This window comes from Triturus cristatus, chromosome 2_2 (genome assembly GCF_964204655.1).
Source record: "Triturus cristatus chromosome 2_2, aTriCri1.1, whole genome shotgun sequence".
Taxonomy (NCBI): Eukaryota; Metazoa; Chordata; class Amphibia; order Caudata; family Salamandridae; genus Triturus; species Triturus cristatus.
In genome coordinates, this window is record NC_140582.1 from 548,791,628 (window position 1) to 548,808,339 (window position 16,712).

The 16,712-nt window shown below is 42.9% G+C and overlaps 1 protein-coding gene across 1 annotated transcript in view; it reads left to right on the forward strand.

Moving 5' to 3' along the window:
• LOC146862495 (uncharacterized) overlaps positions 1 to 16,712 on the forward strand; it is a 596,942-nt gene that overhangs the window by 534,847 nt on the left and 45,383 nt on the right. The window contains exon 18 of the mRNA XM_085641700.1: positions 4,698 to 4,821. Within this exon, the coding sequence (XP_085497826.1) occupies positions 4,698 to 4,821 (124 nt within the window). The remainder of the gene's footprint in view (positions 1 to 4,697; positions 4,822 to 16,712) is intronic.

Genomic DNA, 16,712 nt, shown 5'->3' on the forward strand with positions numbered 1-16,712 from the left:
ACACAATTTATCCTGCACTATGCTGTGTACGTATGCGACCCTGATGGGTCATATCGATGGGAAAAACCCAATAAAATCTGTTACGAAAAAAAAAATTGCACAAAAAGAAAACCAGGGGCGTATTAGAAGGTGTAACAATTCCTGTTGTCTTTAGTACATTGCATCTTCTTCGTCTGATTGCACGCCTTTCTGCTGACAACACTACTGTAATGCATATGTTGTAAGCCACTATTAGTATCCTTAGGAGAGACATCTCAAAATGAATCAATAAAATATCATTTGGGCACAGAAAAAGAAGTGAAAGGTTTGTGTGCGTAAATCCTCTCCCCGGGGTACTGTTGACCTCGCAGTCTTGCTTTTTAAATTGTTGTATCTCAGGGCAAGAACATAAGATATGCTATCAAGTCCATTTTGACCTCGCCCTCTCTAGCAGTCTCCCCTCTAGACCCTTTCCATTCAGTCCTTGCACTGATGCTCTAAAGTGCTTATGAATTAATGCCCATCGAAATTCTTCCCTTTATGGAATTCATTTGTTTAATATGTTGAGTTCAATACTTTCTGCATTTCCTTTTTCCATCTCTTTCCTATCACCTAGAAAACGTCCATCTTTATAACCTGCAGTATTGTTTATTAGTATGTGAATGCAAATCAGTGCGGTGTCAGGAAATGTTACCTTTTTAGGTCTGACGTTTTAGTAAAATGATATATATTTTGTTTTTTACTGAATTAACTCAGAGGTTAAAGTTAGGTGAACATTTCAGTGACAATGTAACGTTTTAAACTAATAAAAACACTACTAATTCACTAGTTATAGTTATCTCTAGTAACTATAACTTGTGCCTGAAGGTAACTATAAATAGCTCCCTCGCCATGCACAGTTTTGTGATGAATGTTGCTGTGATGTAATCACTAATGTTATCGAACATGTTGTTGGAAAATGGCCTTCTCTGTAGGGTCCCACCCCCAAACATTTTTAGCTTCACCCTCCACTTTTTTCTGAATTAGTTGTTGGCTGGCTTTAGGACTTAGTGCACTTTACCACTGCTAACTACTGCTTAAGTGCTTGTGCTGTATCCCCTGAGCAAGATAATATTGGCACATCCCCAATTGGAATATTTAATTAACTTATAAAGTGCACTACATGTGCACGGGCCTGTAAATAAATGCTGCCAGTGGGCCTGCAGCATCTATTGTGCCACTCACTTAAGTAGCCCTTTAACCATGTCTCAGGCCTGCGATTGCATAGCCTGTGTTTTGAGTTTACACTGCCATTTCGACCTGGCAAGGGCCAAACTTTGCCTTTTGTATATTTGTCTCCCTTAAGGTAGGCCGTGGATAACCCAGAGGGCAGGATGCAATTCATCTAAAAGGCAGGCATGTACTTTTAAGTTTTTCGTGTCCTGGTAGTGAAAATCCCTCAAATTCATTTTTCACTACTGCAAGGCCTATCTCTCCCATATGATAACAGTGGTATTACCTTATTACATTCTTTAAGTGTATTACAACCCATTCTTTAAGTGTAATTCCCAAGTGTGAAGAGATAGATTTTCCAAGTTTAGTGTCGCTGGAATCACAGTTTAAAATTATAATTTATGGTGAAGTTGGATTTTAAATTGGAATTCTGAAAATGCCACTTTTAGAAAGGTGGTCCAAAAGGCTCGTGCTTTACGCGCCATCCCGTCGCACTGCGAAGTAAGCGTTTTTCCCCTGTCATATAGCCAATATATAATTCACCAAGTTTAAACAATTAGTACTCCAGTGTTTTGTCGATAATTCGTCCAAATTTTGCCCACTCACAAAAAGTCACTCAAAATCATTGCGATGACAGTGAATTCCTCATTGATATTTTATTATTTAATTTTCAAACGCCTTAAACATGCCCATCTGGGCTTCAACTTAAGCATGTGGAGGTATATAGTTCATACTCCAGAACCGCACAAAATTGCACCCAATGCATTTCGGCCTCTCTTTAGACCTTCGTCAGGGGTAACTGAAAAAGACAGAAAACAACATCTAAACCTGATATTCAAATCATAATGCAATTAATTCCTTCAGTGCTGATACCTTTATACCATCACATTTTCAATCATTACACCCCACCCTATGTATCAAAAACATGCCCATCAACACTTACTCTAGTCTCCCTTTACTTTAAAAGTACCTGAAACTAGTGCTTACGAAACGAACAACATTGCCTTTAAACTAATTAATAAATGCAGGAAACGTATCCTTGTTCGTACACAAAGTCCTTGCCTCTACCAGACGGTAAACCCTTCCCTCCTCCCTGTTACCAGCCCGAGTCCTAATTAAAAAGCTACCTTTCCCAAACCCATGGTGATAAGCACTCTACCTTAAATGCTGCGGTCGGTGACCTTAACGCCTCCTCTACCTTCTCTCCCCATGCCATAACTGCGTATTCTCCTTCTCCTGTCTTCACATCAACTGCAAAGCTCACCCACCTGACCTCTCTCTATTTATAGCCAATTAAACCGATCGTATCCTGACCTTGTCACGTTGTCCCTATTTCTGTTTAGAACCTGAAAGAAACTTAAAGAAACAGTTGCTCCCCTCCCCACCCTGAACTACTGTTTAAAAAAAAAGAAAACTAATTACCACCCATGGATGTGTGCAACCCATCTTATTAAACAAACCATATCATGCAATCAGTACATTCCTGTAAACAAACACATCCATAAACATTTCTGTATACATCCACAAAAAGAAAAAATGTAGAAGTGAATCCACATTGTGAACAGGATTTAAATGTCCAGTATTGCGAGTATTCCTTTTCTTTTTACAAGTTAAAAACTGGAATTGCAAGAGATTCCTTCTGAGTATGTCCATTATACACGCCGTCCTCGGAGTGACAGTTCTTCATTGCCATTATTTCCTTCTCTTGAATTTAATCATGATTATCAGCAGGGTGCAAACTTTTAGAAAGTTGGCATTTTCTTACATAAGCCATTTAGTGCCTGCTGCCTGCCTCTGATACAGGTCTGGGGATGATAAAAGTTGGGCTTTGTGTTTTTCCCCTAGACAGCCACACACATTACAGAATCACGTGAAATATATATATGTATATATGTATATATATACCCACACACACACACACACACACACACTCTCTCTCTCTCTCTCTCTCTCTCTCTCTCTCTCTCTCTCTCTCTCTCTCTCTCCTTCTCTCTCTCTCTCCCCTTCTCTCTCTCTCTCTCTCTCTCTCTCTCTCTCTCTCTCTCTCTCTCCCCTTCTCTCTCTCTCTCTCTCTCTCTCTCTCTCCCCTTCTCTCTCCCTCTCTCTCCCACCAAAAGAGTTTTACCCCCATGGAAGAGCCGCACAATAAGTATTGTATCCTCTATTTATTGCAAAGGCTACAGACTGGTAAGATGGAAACTGCTTCATCCTTGTTCTTTGCCAGAAGAGTTTCGGGTCTTTTAATGTCCCTTAATCATTGGCAGATGCGTAGGAAAACATACGGAAAGAAGCCATCTTTTTAAATCCGGGAACTACCCCAGTGGGCGTGGCCACTCACGCAGCATCCTGGTCACCCTAGTTGCTTCTATATTCCTTCCGTGATATAGCCACACAGTATAACACATTAAAATCCCAAGTGGGGTGATGCTCAGTCCCACAACTTAACCCGCTGTGTCTCTTACTCTGTTACAACGTTGGACTTATTCCCGTTTAGCTGGAGACACCAACTGCGGTGACAGCTCTCCCGCGGCTGGGCCAGCCGCTCAACATACAATCCAAAAGAATTTTACCCCCATGGAAGAGCCGCACAGTAAGTATCGTATCCATCTTACCCGTCTGTAGCCTTTGCAATAAATAGAGGAGACCCGGTCGAAACGCGTCATGCTGTGAATTTTCGCAATAAAGCACTTTAATTTCCAAGCACGCTGTGGTCCGTACCTGATTTCCGTTGGACTGGATTCAATCAGGATTGTGGTTGTCTGACCAATGGATATGTTTGTACCAAAGGCCGAAAGCAGTGCTGAATTTTAAAGTATTTATTGAAGTAGGTGTGTGGGATATAACATTTTTGGGTTTTTTTCTGGCCTCAACTCCATAGAAATCCCTCCATGTTATCTCCATTTAATTTGTGTTGGTACTGTCTCAAAATCTTTCAGAATCCCACTGATCATTGGCAGTGTGTGCCTCTTGTCCATTACTTGCAGGAGTAATTAATTAGCAAATAGGAACAATCCATTTCCTATCTAGTTACTCTATCCGATTTACATTTTTATTGTAGGCTTAGTTTTCTGTGGCCATTGTAAACAGAAACGCTTAGAGAAGGCACTTCTGTCTCACACCTGTTCCCTTCCGAAATGGTCTATAAAATATCTCATTTATTCTTATTCTTAAGGTTAGGAGGGGGAGTAAAGCTTTTGTAGGGAGCTCATTTATTTCATATGGATTCTTACTTTTTGGTCAATTATCTGATAAACTGCTGCACCACGCAGTCAAAAGCATTCTCCATGGCAAAGCCATCTCTGCCGCCACCTTGTGCCAGGCCACATCTGTACTTGTATGAGGTGTTTTATATACTTTTGTCTGGCAGTCAAACATTCGAGAACTAAAGACAAAAACATTCTCATTTTTAAGAGAAATGTTTTTTAAAGACGCATTGTTCAATGAAGGATTGTATCTAAAGCACAACTGAAAACTTAAAATCTGTCTTACTGTCCTTTACCTTGCAGGTGTTATAGCACGACACCCTCTTTATTATCCGTACATAAAGAGAGCCCTCACTGCTCAGGCCATCGAAGAATATTTCCAACATCTCATAAAGAAAGAACATCCATTGGAAGTTGTGGTGACCAGGTAAGTGTATTTGTAACATTAAATGACATAAACCTTTGGTTTGATTGCTTGAGAATGTACACAGTAAAGCTTGAGAAGTAGACGTTTATTCCATACACTACTTTTGTATTTGGTCTAGAGAATTATGGTTGTGGTAAGGCTCCACGAAGGTATGTCTAAATGGTCACTTTATACAAGTTAGAATGACAACAGGAGAGTGTCAGCTTGGCCTTGGAGACCCAGGCTATACAAAGGCACTGCCAGATACTTCTTTGAAATTTGTCATAAATGCATAGGTCTAGACCAAGATCTCACCCCTTTCAATCCCGCGTTGTTAGTAAAAAAAGCATGGGTATATGGTAAGCACACAAAAGTAGCCTTGCTGCAAAAGCCTTGTGGCACTTAATGTCAGCAGATAAACTCCAGGAACACTCATGAATAGTGCAAAAAGGCAGTTTCCACTGCAGATTTGTTATGCAGTGGAGACTATATGCCACAAACTTTCAGTTTATGGTCGTGGTTTCTGAATTTGAAAAACTTTCAAACCAATTACCTTTTTCCAAATAATGCAGGGTTTTTTCCAAGGACTTCCTGTTATCTTGCAACCTTCAATATTAATATCAGCCTCTGAAACCAAACATTGTTCACCATTCTACTTTACAAACGGACAAATGGCCTCCTTATGTACAAAGTGGAGAATCACTCCTTAAAGAAAAAAGTGTTGAGTGATTGGACATTTTTTCCTCTCCAGAGCATTAAAGACATTTAGAGAAATTAAGGGCTGGTGTGCCCGTGATAATGCACCTATTCAATTAATTTCCATGAATGTCTGCTGCAGCATTGTGTTACTAGTACAGTAATGTCAACAGAAACCATGTGTCAGCCAGTTAGTCCTCAAAGAAATCCAGACAAGTTGTAAATATTGCATACATATCTGCCGGTAATGCTAATTTTGGACCTGTCATTTTAGACAATATTTACCAGCAAGTTTATTATTGTGTCCTAGATCAGTTCAGATAGCTCAGGTTACCACAGTTTGTTCCAATCTCTTGGTGATAGAGTGATCAGAATAGGTAATGCTACAAAAGGCACCCCATTTTAAGTAATCAGTTCATTAAATCAATGTTTTCTAATCGATCCTTTACTGAATTTTTAAACATTTCAGATAGTGCAAATATGACAGTCAGACAGTAAGCTCTGAACTCCAAGCTGTTGGCATTAAACAGTTGTCTAGCTGTGTACACAAAGAAAAATACAAGCAAGTGAGCAATCTCAGTGTATAGAGAGATACGCAATATCAGCCATTTTCAGAACTATACTGTGAAACAGCATAAAGCTTAAGCTTGATTTCGATAACCAGTTGTACGATGAGTCAATCCAGCATTATCTAGTATTCTGTAAAGCGTAATAGAAGTCTCAAGAGCTGTCTGACAGTACACGTTTTGCTAAACAGTATAAAAGATTCAAGTGTAATGAGGTGCGTATTGGCCATGTGGTCCTAATGCATATTAGCCAGAGCACCACTCAACACAAGGTCTGGCCTCGGTCTGTGTTTTATTCCCTTAGATGTATGCTGCCTAAATGTAGGGTAATGAATAGGGATAATGTTATCCCTGTGAGATGTTCAAAACAAAAGAATATGGCAAGAATTTGAGATATTAAGGTAGGGTGTGAAATCGTGGGGGGTGATATGATGTCAACCAAACACAGTTATCTGGTATCTGCCCATGTAGGTGGCTTCCCTAATCCAGCATCATATGAGCCCAGCCATGCTCTCTTTTCCTGAAAGAGCAGGACTCGTACCTGTTTGAAAATCACCATTGGCCCTGCAGTCTGTGGAAGGCCTTCTTACAGATTGCCATTCAAAACATTTTGGCTATCCATTCTCCATGGGTTGGAAGTGTGGGTGAGCATCAGTGTCTCAGTATACTGACCGTCGCCATGGCCATAGCCAGTGCTGTGGGCTGCCACCTTCCTTGATGGTGTATGATGTTTGGGAAGTCCAAATAGTCATGCAGTATGGCAAGACTAACTGATGTCTTAAGAGGAAGTGTGTAAGTGTCCTTCAGTGTTCTCCCAATTTCTGACCAGTATGAGTCCTGCTTGGGGCAGGACCATAGGACGTGGGAGGTCACAACCTGCCTGTACACCTCTTCAGCAAGCAAAGTGACCTAGAATGCCTGCCCTATACTGTGTGTCTGGAGTTCAATACCAGTGATGAAGGATCTTGAAGTTGTTCAACTTCATTCAGACTTACTGTAGCTTGTGCAATGAGTGTCCATAATTGGACAATTCATTTACAGTAATGTCTTGTTGTAGTTTGGTCTGCCACCTCCGCTGCGGTTCCTCTTCCAAGGGTTTGGAAAATGAGCATAAGATTATCACCCTATATAAACCCAACACCATTCCACTCTAATGTCCACATCTACACAAGTAAGTTTGATTGGGAGAACCATGAGGTTCAGCAAGAGCATTGCCAGCTCTGTGTCATAGGGGGTTTTACATCTGTGACTGGCAGTACATTTATGCTTAAATCTCTTAGAAATAATGTACCCTTACCTCAAGCATTAGTGCATCTATTCATACTTTTTGATTAAGGTCTGGAATACTATTGAGATATTATGAAGCTTCATTAAATTAACCAAATCTCTCTTTTTCAGGACCAGGCCTATAACATTATATTTCTGTGTTTGATTCTTTTTGCTACAGTTAAATATGCTGAAAAATAGAGAAAGTATAACTTCAGTTAGAAAAAGAACAGAAGACAAGAAGACATAAATAAGGTCCTTAATTACAGAGGAAACACCACTGTCTTATGAGTACTTGTTTTTTCTCTCATGAGCCGACTTGCTGGGTGGTGAAAAATTACATGATTAATCCTTCTTTGCCGGACCTTGTAAGTAAATGATAGTGTGGTCCATTTATGTATGTATCTGCTCTAAGCTATTTTAGCATTGTGATCCACAGGAGTTCTGCGCTCAAAGGTCTGAGGGCTGATTACAGAATAGAGATGTCTAAAGTGCAGGGGCAGAGAGAGGAACCCATTCGAAAGTAGAAAGTTCCAGACTGGCAAAGAGGTGGCTGATTTCTATAAGGATGGATGTGAAGGTCAACACAGGAACTAGTGGCTCCTGAAGAACGTAGACCTACTCAAGACTGTAGGGCTTACAGGTCTGAGGTGGGATGGAGACGAGGAAGTACATCTAGATAAGATGTCTGGGTAGAGAAATGGCGACCTGCAGGGTTCAGGTTGGTGTTGGGGGGGAGGCAAGAGTAATCGAAGAAGAGATCAGACAGGGTTAAACAGTGGAGTGTGAGAGGAGAGTCCATTATTTGTTGAGGGCAGGAATTTGAGGAGATAGTGAAAAAGGGATGGTTGACAGCTTCACCCCCAAGGTAAAGGGTCCTTTGAAGTTAGAGGGAAAACACTGTAGATGTAGGAGGCCAGGGAAAAAGCGTTTGGATAATGAAGCAATAGCAAAGATTCAGCAATGGACTTAGATTTTTGGTTTTCCTTTTCTTAAAAGGGTGGATTCCAGGCGATTTTTGTAATTTCTATGCAAGACTTTGAATCTCCTGAATTGATGATCCTTCCTGCCAAGTAGTGAGGTTTGTTAAGGTGTAGTGCTTTGTATGTGAGGCAAATTGTTCTTCTTTTTTTATATATTTAGCTTATTTATTATTTTGCAAAACTAGAATAATCATAAAAACAATGGCAAATAACACAAGAGTCATGGGGACGAGCGCTTATAGTTACATTCATGTTGGCACTCCTACAGACAAAAAGAAACTGCTGAGGGAAACCACTCTTCTCAATTAATATTCAAGTTGACCGCTCAGCCCCGGTCCCTATAATTTTTGGCATTTTTTCCACACAGCCTCTCCTCTTATAGACCACTTTCTTAGCCATCGCACAATAATCCATACCTCTATACCATCCTTCGAATGGTGGTGGGCGGTCTTTATGTCAGTACTGGACAATGTCTTTTTTGGCCACCATGAATCCCACTCCCACCAGAGCTCTCGGAGCTTGCTCCCTACCCAACCGCCCATGATTCCCAGCAGCACCACCTTGGATTCTAGTTTAAGTGGGGTACCTATAGTGTGCCTGAGGGCCTCATGTATCTCCCTTCAGTATCTCTGAATGGGAGGGAGAGGACTCACAGACTACATAAATGGAAGGTTCATGTGGCCTCTGTGCACCTAACACAGAGGGAGTTGCTCACTTTGCCCATCTTCCAAAGCCTTTCCGGGCTGTAATAGTTCCAGTGGAAATAATTACATTGAATTAGTCTACGGATAGAAGGTATGACCAGCGCTCTGGCAGCCATTTTTGCTTCCTGCCATTTTTGCTTCCTGCCATTCCTTATCTTCCATTTCTCCTGCATCCGCCTATCATGCTGCCTGTGTGTTCATTAGAGGGTTGGGAGCATTTAGGATCAATGCTCTGTCCTGCCTCGACATCCGGACTGTCTGCTTCAGAATAGAACCAATACAGTTAGATTGAAGTCGTGTTCAAAGTAGGTACAATATACAATGTACAGACCAAACAAAATAGTGAATGGATGCTTGTCTGGGGGGGAGGTTCAAGTTCTTTGTAGTGTTAGGCCTGGGTGTATTGGAAGATCATTCCTTAGAGATCCGTGTTTTTCTTGATAATGGTTATGAACACATTCAACAAACACCCAGTAAACCTTTAAATTCTCTCGCAGTCTCCAAGGCAAATGTGTCCCCTTTTCTTTGTTCTGCATTTCCTCTCATGTGGTTATTCTTTTGCACGGACACTACAGTCTCATCATGCATCAGATGCACCAAAGACCAGGGCTCAGCAGTATGCCCCTTGTGCATCATTATGGAAATCCCAACAAACGGGGCAAAGAGAAGTGCAGGCTTTTGTGCTGCCCATTCAGCGCTTCTGGGATTTTCATTCTTAGTTTGCGTTTACAGTCAACTTTTGCTGTGTATAGCTAGACTGGTTGTTTACAGTACATAACATATTTAAAGTGGACTTTTGTTCCACCACTTGCTCAGGATTGTTGTCTTCTTTTGATTCATTGTTTTACCTCCCTATTCTTGTGTTTGTCCCTTTGTCCTACTCAGGAACATTTTGGTCTCTAGATGTTCTGACAATATTTGCTTCATCTTTCCACTGCAGTCTTCAGGGGACTCTTTTTCCACTGCAGCAGCCTTAAATAAAATGCTGCCACTGTTATCTACCTTTCCCCAACCCGTAGTTACACCCATAAGAGAGACTCCCAGCACATTGTGACAGCTACAGCAGCTTCATTTTCAGATCAGCGGCTTGTAGCAACAGCACTAATGCTGCTGGCACACTCAGCATATTATGCTGTGTGTAGTATCAGCAAGTAAATACCTTTACTTCGCATGCCTTACATCGCATGCCTTTACAACGCAGTTGTTACAGCCACCGCGTTGTTGCAACACAAACTATTACTTCGCAAGTCATTTCAACGACTTGCTGTAGGGGACGCGCTGGATTTAGGAATATTATAATTTGCTATTCCTACTGCAGGTTGTGCAACTGCAGGGAAGGTGTTGGTTGGTAAATCCAACACCAGTGCGCCCTCCCTACAGCAAGTCGTTGAAACGACTTGCGATGTAATAGTTCACGTTGTAACAACGCGGTCATTGTAACGACCGCGATGTAAAGGCATGCAATGTAAGGCATGCGTTGTTATGGCTGTTTCCCAGTACCAGCACAGGTGTGATGTGAGCAGGTGGTTGCCCTTGCAAAAATTCAATTTTTCCAGACAAAAGATTAGGAAATCTCTCTGATGGCATGATTCATACTCTGTTTGACCTGGTGCCTTGCCTTATATAAATACTATGCGATCGTTATGCCACACGTTTTCATTACCTTTGATATAATATCAATAATTGTTTAGGAAAAACATTTCTTAAAATATTTTAACATTCATTAAGTCAGATTCAAGCATTTTAGCTTACTTTCTATTGTGTTTAATAGGGAAAGACCATAATCATGATGCCTGCCTCTCGCGGTGCTGTGCAGCCCCAAATTATTTTTAAAGCTGCTTATCTTTTTTCGATCACCAAAAATATCTTCGAGCATGCTGCAAATACTTGTATTTACTAAACTATCCTGTTGGCAGCTGGTCATTTTTTTAAATGATGAGCATCTTGGATGGGTGTTATTGGCCATTCAAATGAACCTTCGGTTTCACAGGTTTGCCAGAAACCAGAAGATTTTCATTTTGTAATTCGTCATAAATGTATTGCATTCATATTTTAAATATGTAATTGTAATAAACAATAACTTTATCTTATATTTGACATTGCCATACTATTTCTTGATAAAAATGAATTAGTATGTTTACATTTTATTTTATCGATTTCTTGATTATTTTTTTTTAATCTAAGATCACATGTATTTTTAAAAGCCCTTTTTACTAGGTTAAAGATGATGATTGCTGCACAAAAATGGTTGCCACACTGATTGTAGGAAGTCCTATCTTTTTTCTGCTTGGTCACCTGTATATTTTGCCTTTTTCTGGACCCTATGATTTTTCTGGTGTTAGAACCCTATGCACTTTATCCCTGCTAACTAGTGGTAAAGTCCCTATTATATGGTACAAATTGTACCCAGGACTTTTAAGTTCAATATCCCTAGTGGAGTGCAGGACCTATAGTGTCATTTCCTACAGAGACAATGTAAACATGGCTTCAGACCTACCGATATAGCCTGACTGTAGCACTGTGAAAACTGCAATTCAGTATTTCAAAATAAACTCTATTGACAGGTCAAAACCTCCCCTTTAAATATTAATCTCACCCCTATGTACGCCTCAATGTCCACAAGGAAGGGTCTATGGTATATAAAAGTAGGACTTGAAGAAATGTTATGTTAACGTCCTAACAGTGACTGGCCCCAAAAAGCTATTTTTTACTGTGGCAGACCTACCTGTCCGGTGTAGAAAACTAGAGTTCAGATTCAAATCCAAATCTTGTATCTCTGGGATGGAACTAGCTAGAAATATAAACAAATAGTTTTAATAGTTATTAAGAATCCAACTCAATGGTGAGGTCAAATGTTTAATAAATATTAGAGAAAAGTAACTTTTAGAAATTTACCTTTTCCCTGCCTGAAGTTCCTGGGTGTTACATTTGCATTTGCACTCTCACTACTGCTAACCTGTAATTAGCATTTGAACAGGTGTGAGAAAAGTGTGAAGTGCGTCCCAGGAGTAAAGAATAGGCTGGCTTGAATAAGCAGAGCTGACTCCTGTGAACCTGACCGAATATGCAGTGTGGGTCTGTGAGCAACTTTTTTGATATTACAGTGTCACATCCTACTTGAATGTCAAATCCTGCTTGACATGTGTCCTTGGTTTACGTATAACACTGGTGGCACACTTGAAATGAATGGAAACAGGCTGCCAAAAAAGTCTTGTGTATCATTTTTTTCAAATGTATTAAGACAGAAATTACTTCCACTATACCAAAGTCATCATTTTTTCATGGTTGAGCCTGTTATACCAAGGAGTACATTCAATATGACAGTACAAGAAATGTACCATGCATATTTCAGCCACAGTCATGGGTACCTCTAAAAGCTATCTCTGATGTACGAGGGTCAGCATTTTGCCATTGATACGCACTATAAAATGAGTACAGGAAATCTTATGACAGGAGTTACCTCAAATATCAGTTCCAACATTTTGCTATGGATCCACTCCATATGCTAAGAATTACGTGCATTATCTCAGGGCCTTGGGCCAGGTCTGGTGGTGCATGTTCTGTGTCCCTGCCACTGGGAATGACTGGTTTAGCAGCTTTCTCAGCTAGACAGTTCGAGGCCCCACAGCTAATAATGGTGTCTTCGTAGAAACATGTCAGGTCCTTTAGTTTGCCATGGGTAACATCACCCATCCATATGCTAATAGTGCCCTTGTCCATAAGGCAGAAATAACCTCCAGTATACTAGACCAGCAGCACACTTGCATGCATCAATCAATCACTGCATTTGTAAAGCGCGCTACATACCCGAGAGGGTCTCAAGGCGCTGGGGAGGGGGGGGGGGGTGCTACTGGTCGAAGAGCCAGGTCTTGAGGAGTCTTCTGAAGGCCAGCAGGTCCTGGGTCTGTCGTAGGATGGTGGGGAGAGTGTTCCAGGTCTTGGCGGCGAGGTAGGAGAAGGATCTGCCGTCGGCGGTGGTTTTTCGGATGCGAGGGACTGTGGCGAGGGCGAGGTTGGCTGAGCGGAGGGTTCGGGTGGGGGTGTGGAAGCTGAGTCTGTTGTTGAAGTAGGTGGGTCCGGTGTTGTGCAGTGCTTTGTGTGCGTGGATCAGGAGCTTGAAGGTGATCCTTTTGTTGACGGGGAGCCAGTGCAGGCCTCTCAGGTGGAGTGTGATGTGGCTGCGGCGGGGGACGTCGAGGATGAGTCGGGCCGAGGCGTTCTGGATGCGTTGGAGTCGTCTCAGGAGCTTGTTTGTAGTTCCTGAGTAGAGGGCGTTCCCGTAGTCGAGTCTGTTGGTGATGAGGGCCTGGGTAACGGTTTTTCTCGTGTCGAGGGGGATCCATTTGAAGATCCTGCGGAGCATACGGAGGGTGTTGAAGCAGGATGCGTAGACGGCGTTGACTTGCCTGGTCATGGAGAGAGTGGAGTCGAGGATGACCCCCAGGTTGCGTGTGTGGTCCGTGGGTTCCGGGGCTGTGCCTAGTGACGTGGGCCACCAAGAGTCGTCCCAGGCTGATGGGGTGAGTCCGAGAATGAGGACCTCTGTCTTGTCTGAGTTCAGCTTCAGTCTGCTGTCCTTCATCCAGTCGGCTACGGCCTTCATTCCTCTGTGGAGGTTAGCTTTGGCGGTGTGGGGATATTCGGTGAGGGATATGATCAGCTGGGTGTAGTCAGCGTAGGAGATGATGTTGAGGTTGTGTTGTCGTGCGACGTGGGCGAGGGGGGCCATATAGATTTTGAACAGCGTCGGGCTGAGGGAGGATCCCTGTGGGACGCCGTAGATGATCTCGGTGGTTTTGGAGCGGAAGGGTGGGAGGCGGACGCTCTGGGTTCTGCCGGAGAGGAAGGATGTGGTCCAGGCCAGGGCCTTCTCTTGGATACCGGCGTCATGGAGGTGTGCTGATATGGTGCGGTGGCAGACCGTGTCAAAGGCTGCTGATAGGTCCAGGAGGATGAGGGCGGCTGTTTCTCCTTTGTCCCTCAGGGTCCGGATGTCGTCAGTGGCGGCGATGAGGGCGGTCTCGGTGCTGTGGTTGCTGCGAAAACCGGATTGGGAAGGGTCCAGGATGTTGTTAACTTCGAGGTAGCGGGTCAGCTGTAACACATTCTCTCACACACGTTCTCACTATATTTCTTGCACTGTTTTGTACATTTGTTTTCTGTCACACTTAAAACACAGACACACTGCCACTCCCATTCCATTAGCCAATCTGCTTTAATTGTGTTAGAAAATCTTGCCCTTATACCTCTGCTATACCTGCCTTTCCTTTTACTGTTGCTTAACAAAAACATATTCTATATACGCTATTCAAAAATAATAATATATTGCCTTGTCAATGTTTGTTACAAGTAGGGTGTGAATGAATAGTACACTTCCTTAAAATAGCTGTACGGGGCATATATTTGGTTTCACGTGTGAATCAAACAGTTACAGTATTGGAAATTAACTAATCCACTGTCCAACATGTAATATCACAGCATCCAACTGATCTGATGAAATGCTTGATTTCGGCAACCATGGAGTTTATCCAGTAACACTTTGTGTTTTTTCGTTGTTTGAGACCCAACTTACAATGTAAAAAAAAAAAAAACTACATGTCCCGGAATGAAGCATTGTGGTGAATGGAAAGCCAGGAATGGCTGAAGGTGTCACATGATCCTCAATCCAGAATCTTACCCCAAAGCCTCAGCCCTATTCTGCTATCCCGCATTCTCAGTCCACTCTCCCCTCTTGCACCAGCCCCGTTATTACAGATGGAATTAAGTAGGCATTTAGTACTATGGAAAGAGCAGGTATTCTGTGGGCGCCTTTTTAGAAATATGTGTATATTTAAGAGAGTTGTGTAAATTTTATATGTACAGAGTAAGAGGTGTGCTCATGTAAGTGATGGTGAATAGGGTGAGTGAGAGCAGCGTGAGTGGAGCGAGTGTAGGGTGGAAGATGTGCCTATGTGAGTGTCAGGTGAGTTACATGAATCGAACTGCCCATGTGAGCGTCGGGTGAGAGGAGTGAGTGCAGGCTGGTGTGAGAGCTGTAAATGCAGGGTGAGTGGTGTGCCTGTGTGTGTGGTGCAGGGTGAGCAACAAGAATGAGGGGTGATCTATGAGAGTGACTGGTGCATGGTGAGAGTAGTTAGTGCAGAGTGAGTGGTATGTCCCTATGAGTTCCGGCAGATTATTGTCCCTATGTGCAGGCAGGGTGAACAGAGTGCCTGTGTGAATGCAGGCTGAGAGGTTTGTCGGTATAAATGCAGGGTGAGAGGAGGAAGTGAAGGGTGAGTGCTGTGACTCCAAGGTGAGGGCTTTTCTTGTTTGTGTGGTGAAAGTACAGCATGAGTGCTGTGCCCGCATGAGTGAAAGGTGTGAGTCACAGGAGTGCCTAAGTGAGTGCAGTCTGAGAGTAGGGTGAGTGATGTGACATATGAGTTTGGGTGCGGGTGAAAGTGCAGAGTGGGAGGAATTTAATGCATGGTGAGAGTTGTGCCCGTTTGAGTGAGATGGCATTGACAGTGACAAGTGAGTGAAGTTTCACATGAGTGCAGGGTGAATAGTGTGCTCCAGTAAGTGCAGGGTGAAAAGCGGGAGTTCAGGGCGAGTGGTGTGCTCATGTGGCCGCAAGGTAAGTGGAGGGAGAACAGCGTGAGTTCATGGCAAGGGACATGAGCGCAGTGAGGTCGCTGTGAGTGCAAGGTGAGCAGTATGCTCGTGTTAGCGCAGGGTAAGAGGAGGCTGAACGGTGTGAGTACAGGGTAACAGCGTGACTGCAGTGTTATCACTGTAAGTGTAGGGTGAACGGTTAAAGTGACAAGTGAGCGGAGTGTCATGTGCATGCAGGGTGAGTGGTGTGCTCATGTGAGTGCACGGTAGGAGGAGGGTGAATGGCATGGTGAGCAGTGAGAGTGCAGTTTGATCGATGTGAGTGCCGGACTGAGAACGCAAACCAGCCCTGGCAGTTAATTCGAACTGCCAGCATCACCGGTATTTTGATGTCCCAGCCAGTACAAATATAAGCAAAATCACCTAAAGCTGGTATTTTTTGCACTCATCTGTGAATACTTCAAACAACACATCTAAATCGAAAGCACTTTTAAATGTGTTCTAGGGCTGCATTAATGATCCATGACTAATAATTACACTTTAGGTTTAATTAAGCAAATGGAAACAAAGACCGAAAAGTCATGTTACAAATGAATGCATACCATTTCATTTAACAGCCCTATTTAGTGTCAAGGCGAGGCCTTTGCAGACCCTTTAAACAACAGCAAATGGGCGGTGGTTTTCTTTTGGAAAGGTGGCATCCCTACTCCTGAGATGCCTTTCCACTAAATGCATTCCTCCACTGTGTGGCAGTAAAAATGAAATACAGAGGTAAGGAATAGGCAGAGTGGGGGACCCAGGGTGTACTGGAACCAGTGAACAAAACAAAGCCTCGTTAACCACTTCACAAAAGGCATGCAAATGGTCTTTTAAAGACCTGTAAAAAACGTGGGTGTGGCTAGGATGAGACTCCTGACACTGCCCTGCCAATGCCACCACAGCTCAAGGTTCAGCAGTCCGGGCTGAGACGGGTGGGGTGTAGGGGGGCTAAAGCCCTTTTAGCCCTGTGGGCATTGCACGCCTTCCTGCCCATCGCTCCTGTCACCCACCCAACCCTGTGTCCCTCGCCCTGCCTAGATCGCTTGCCCTCATTTACCACC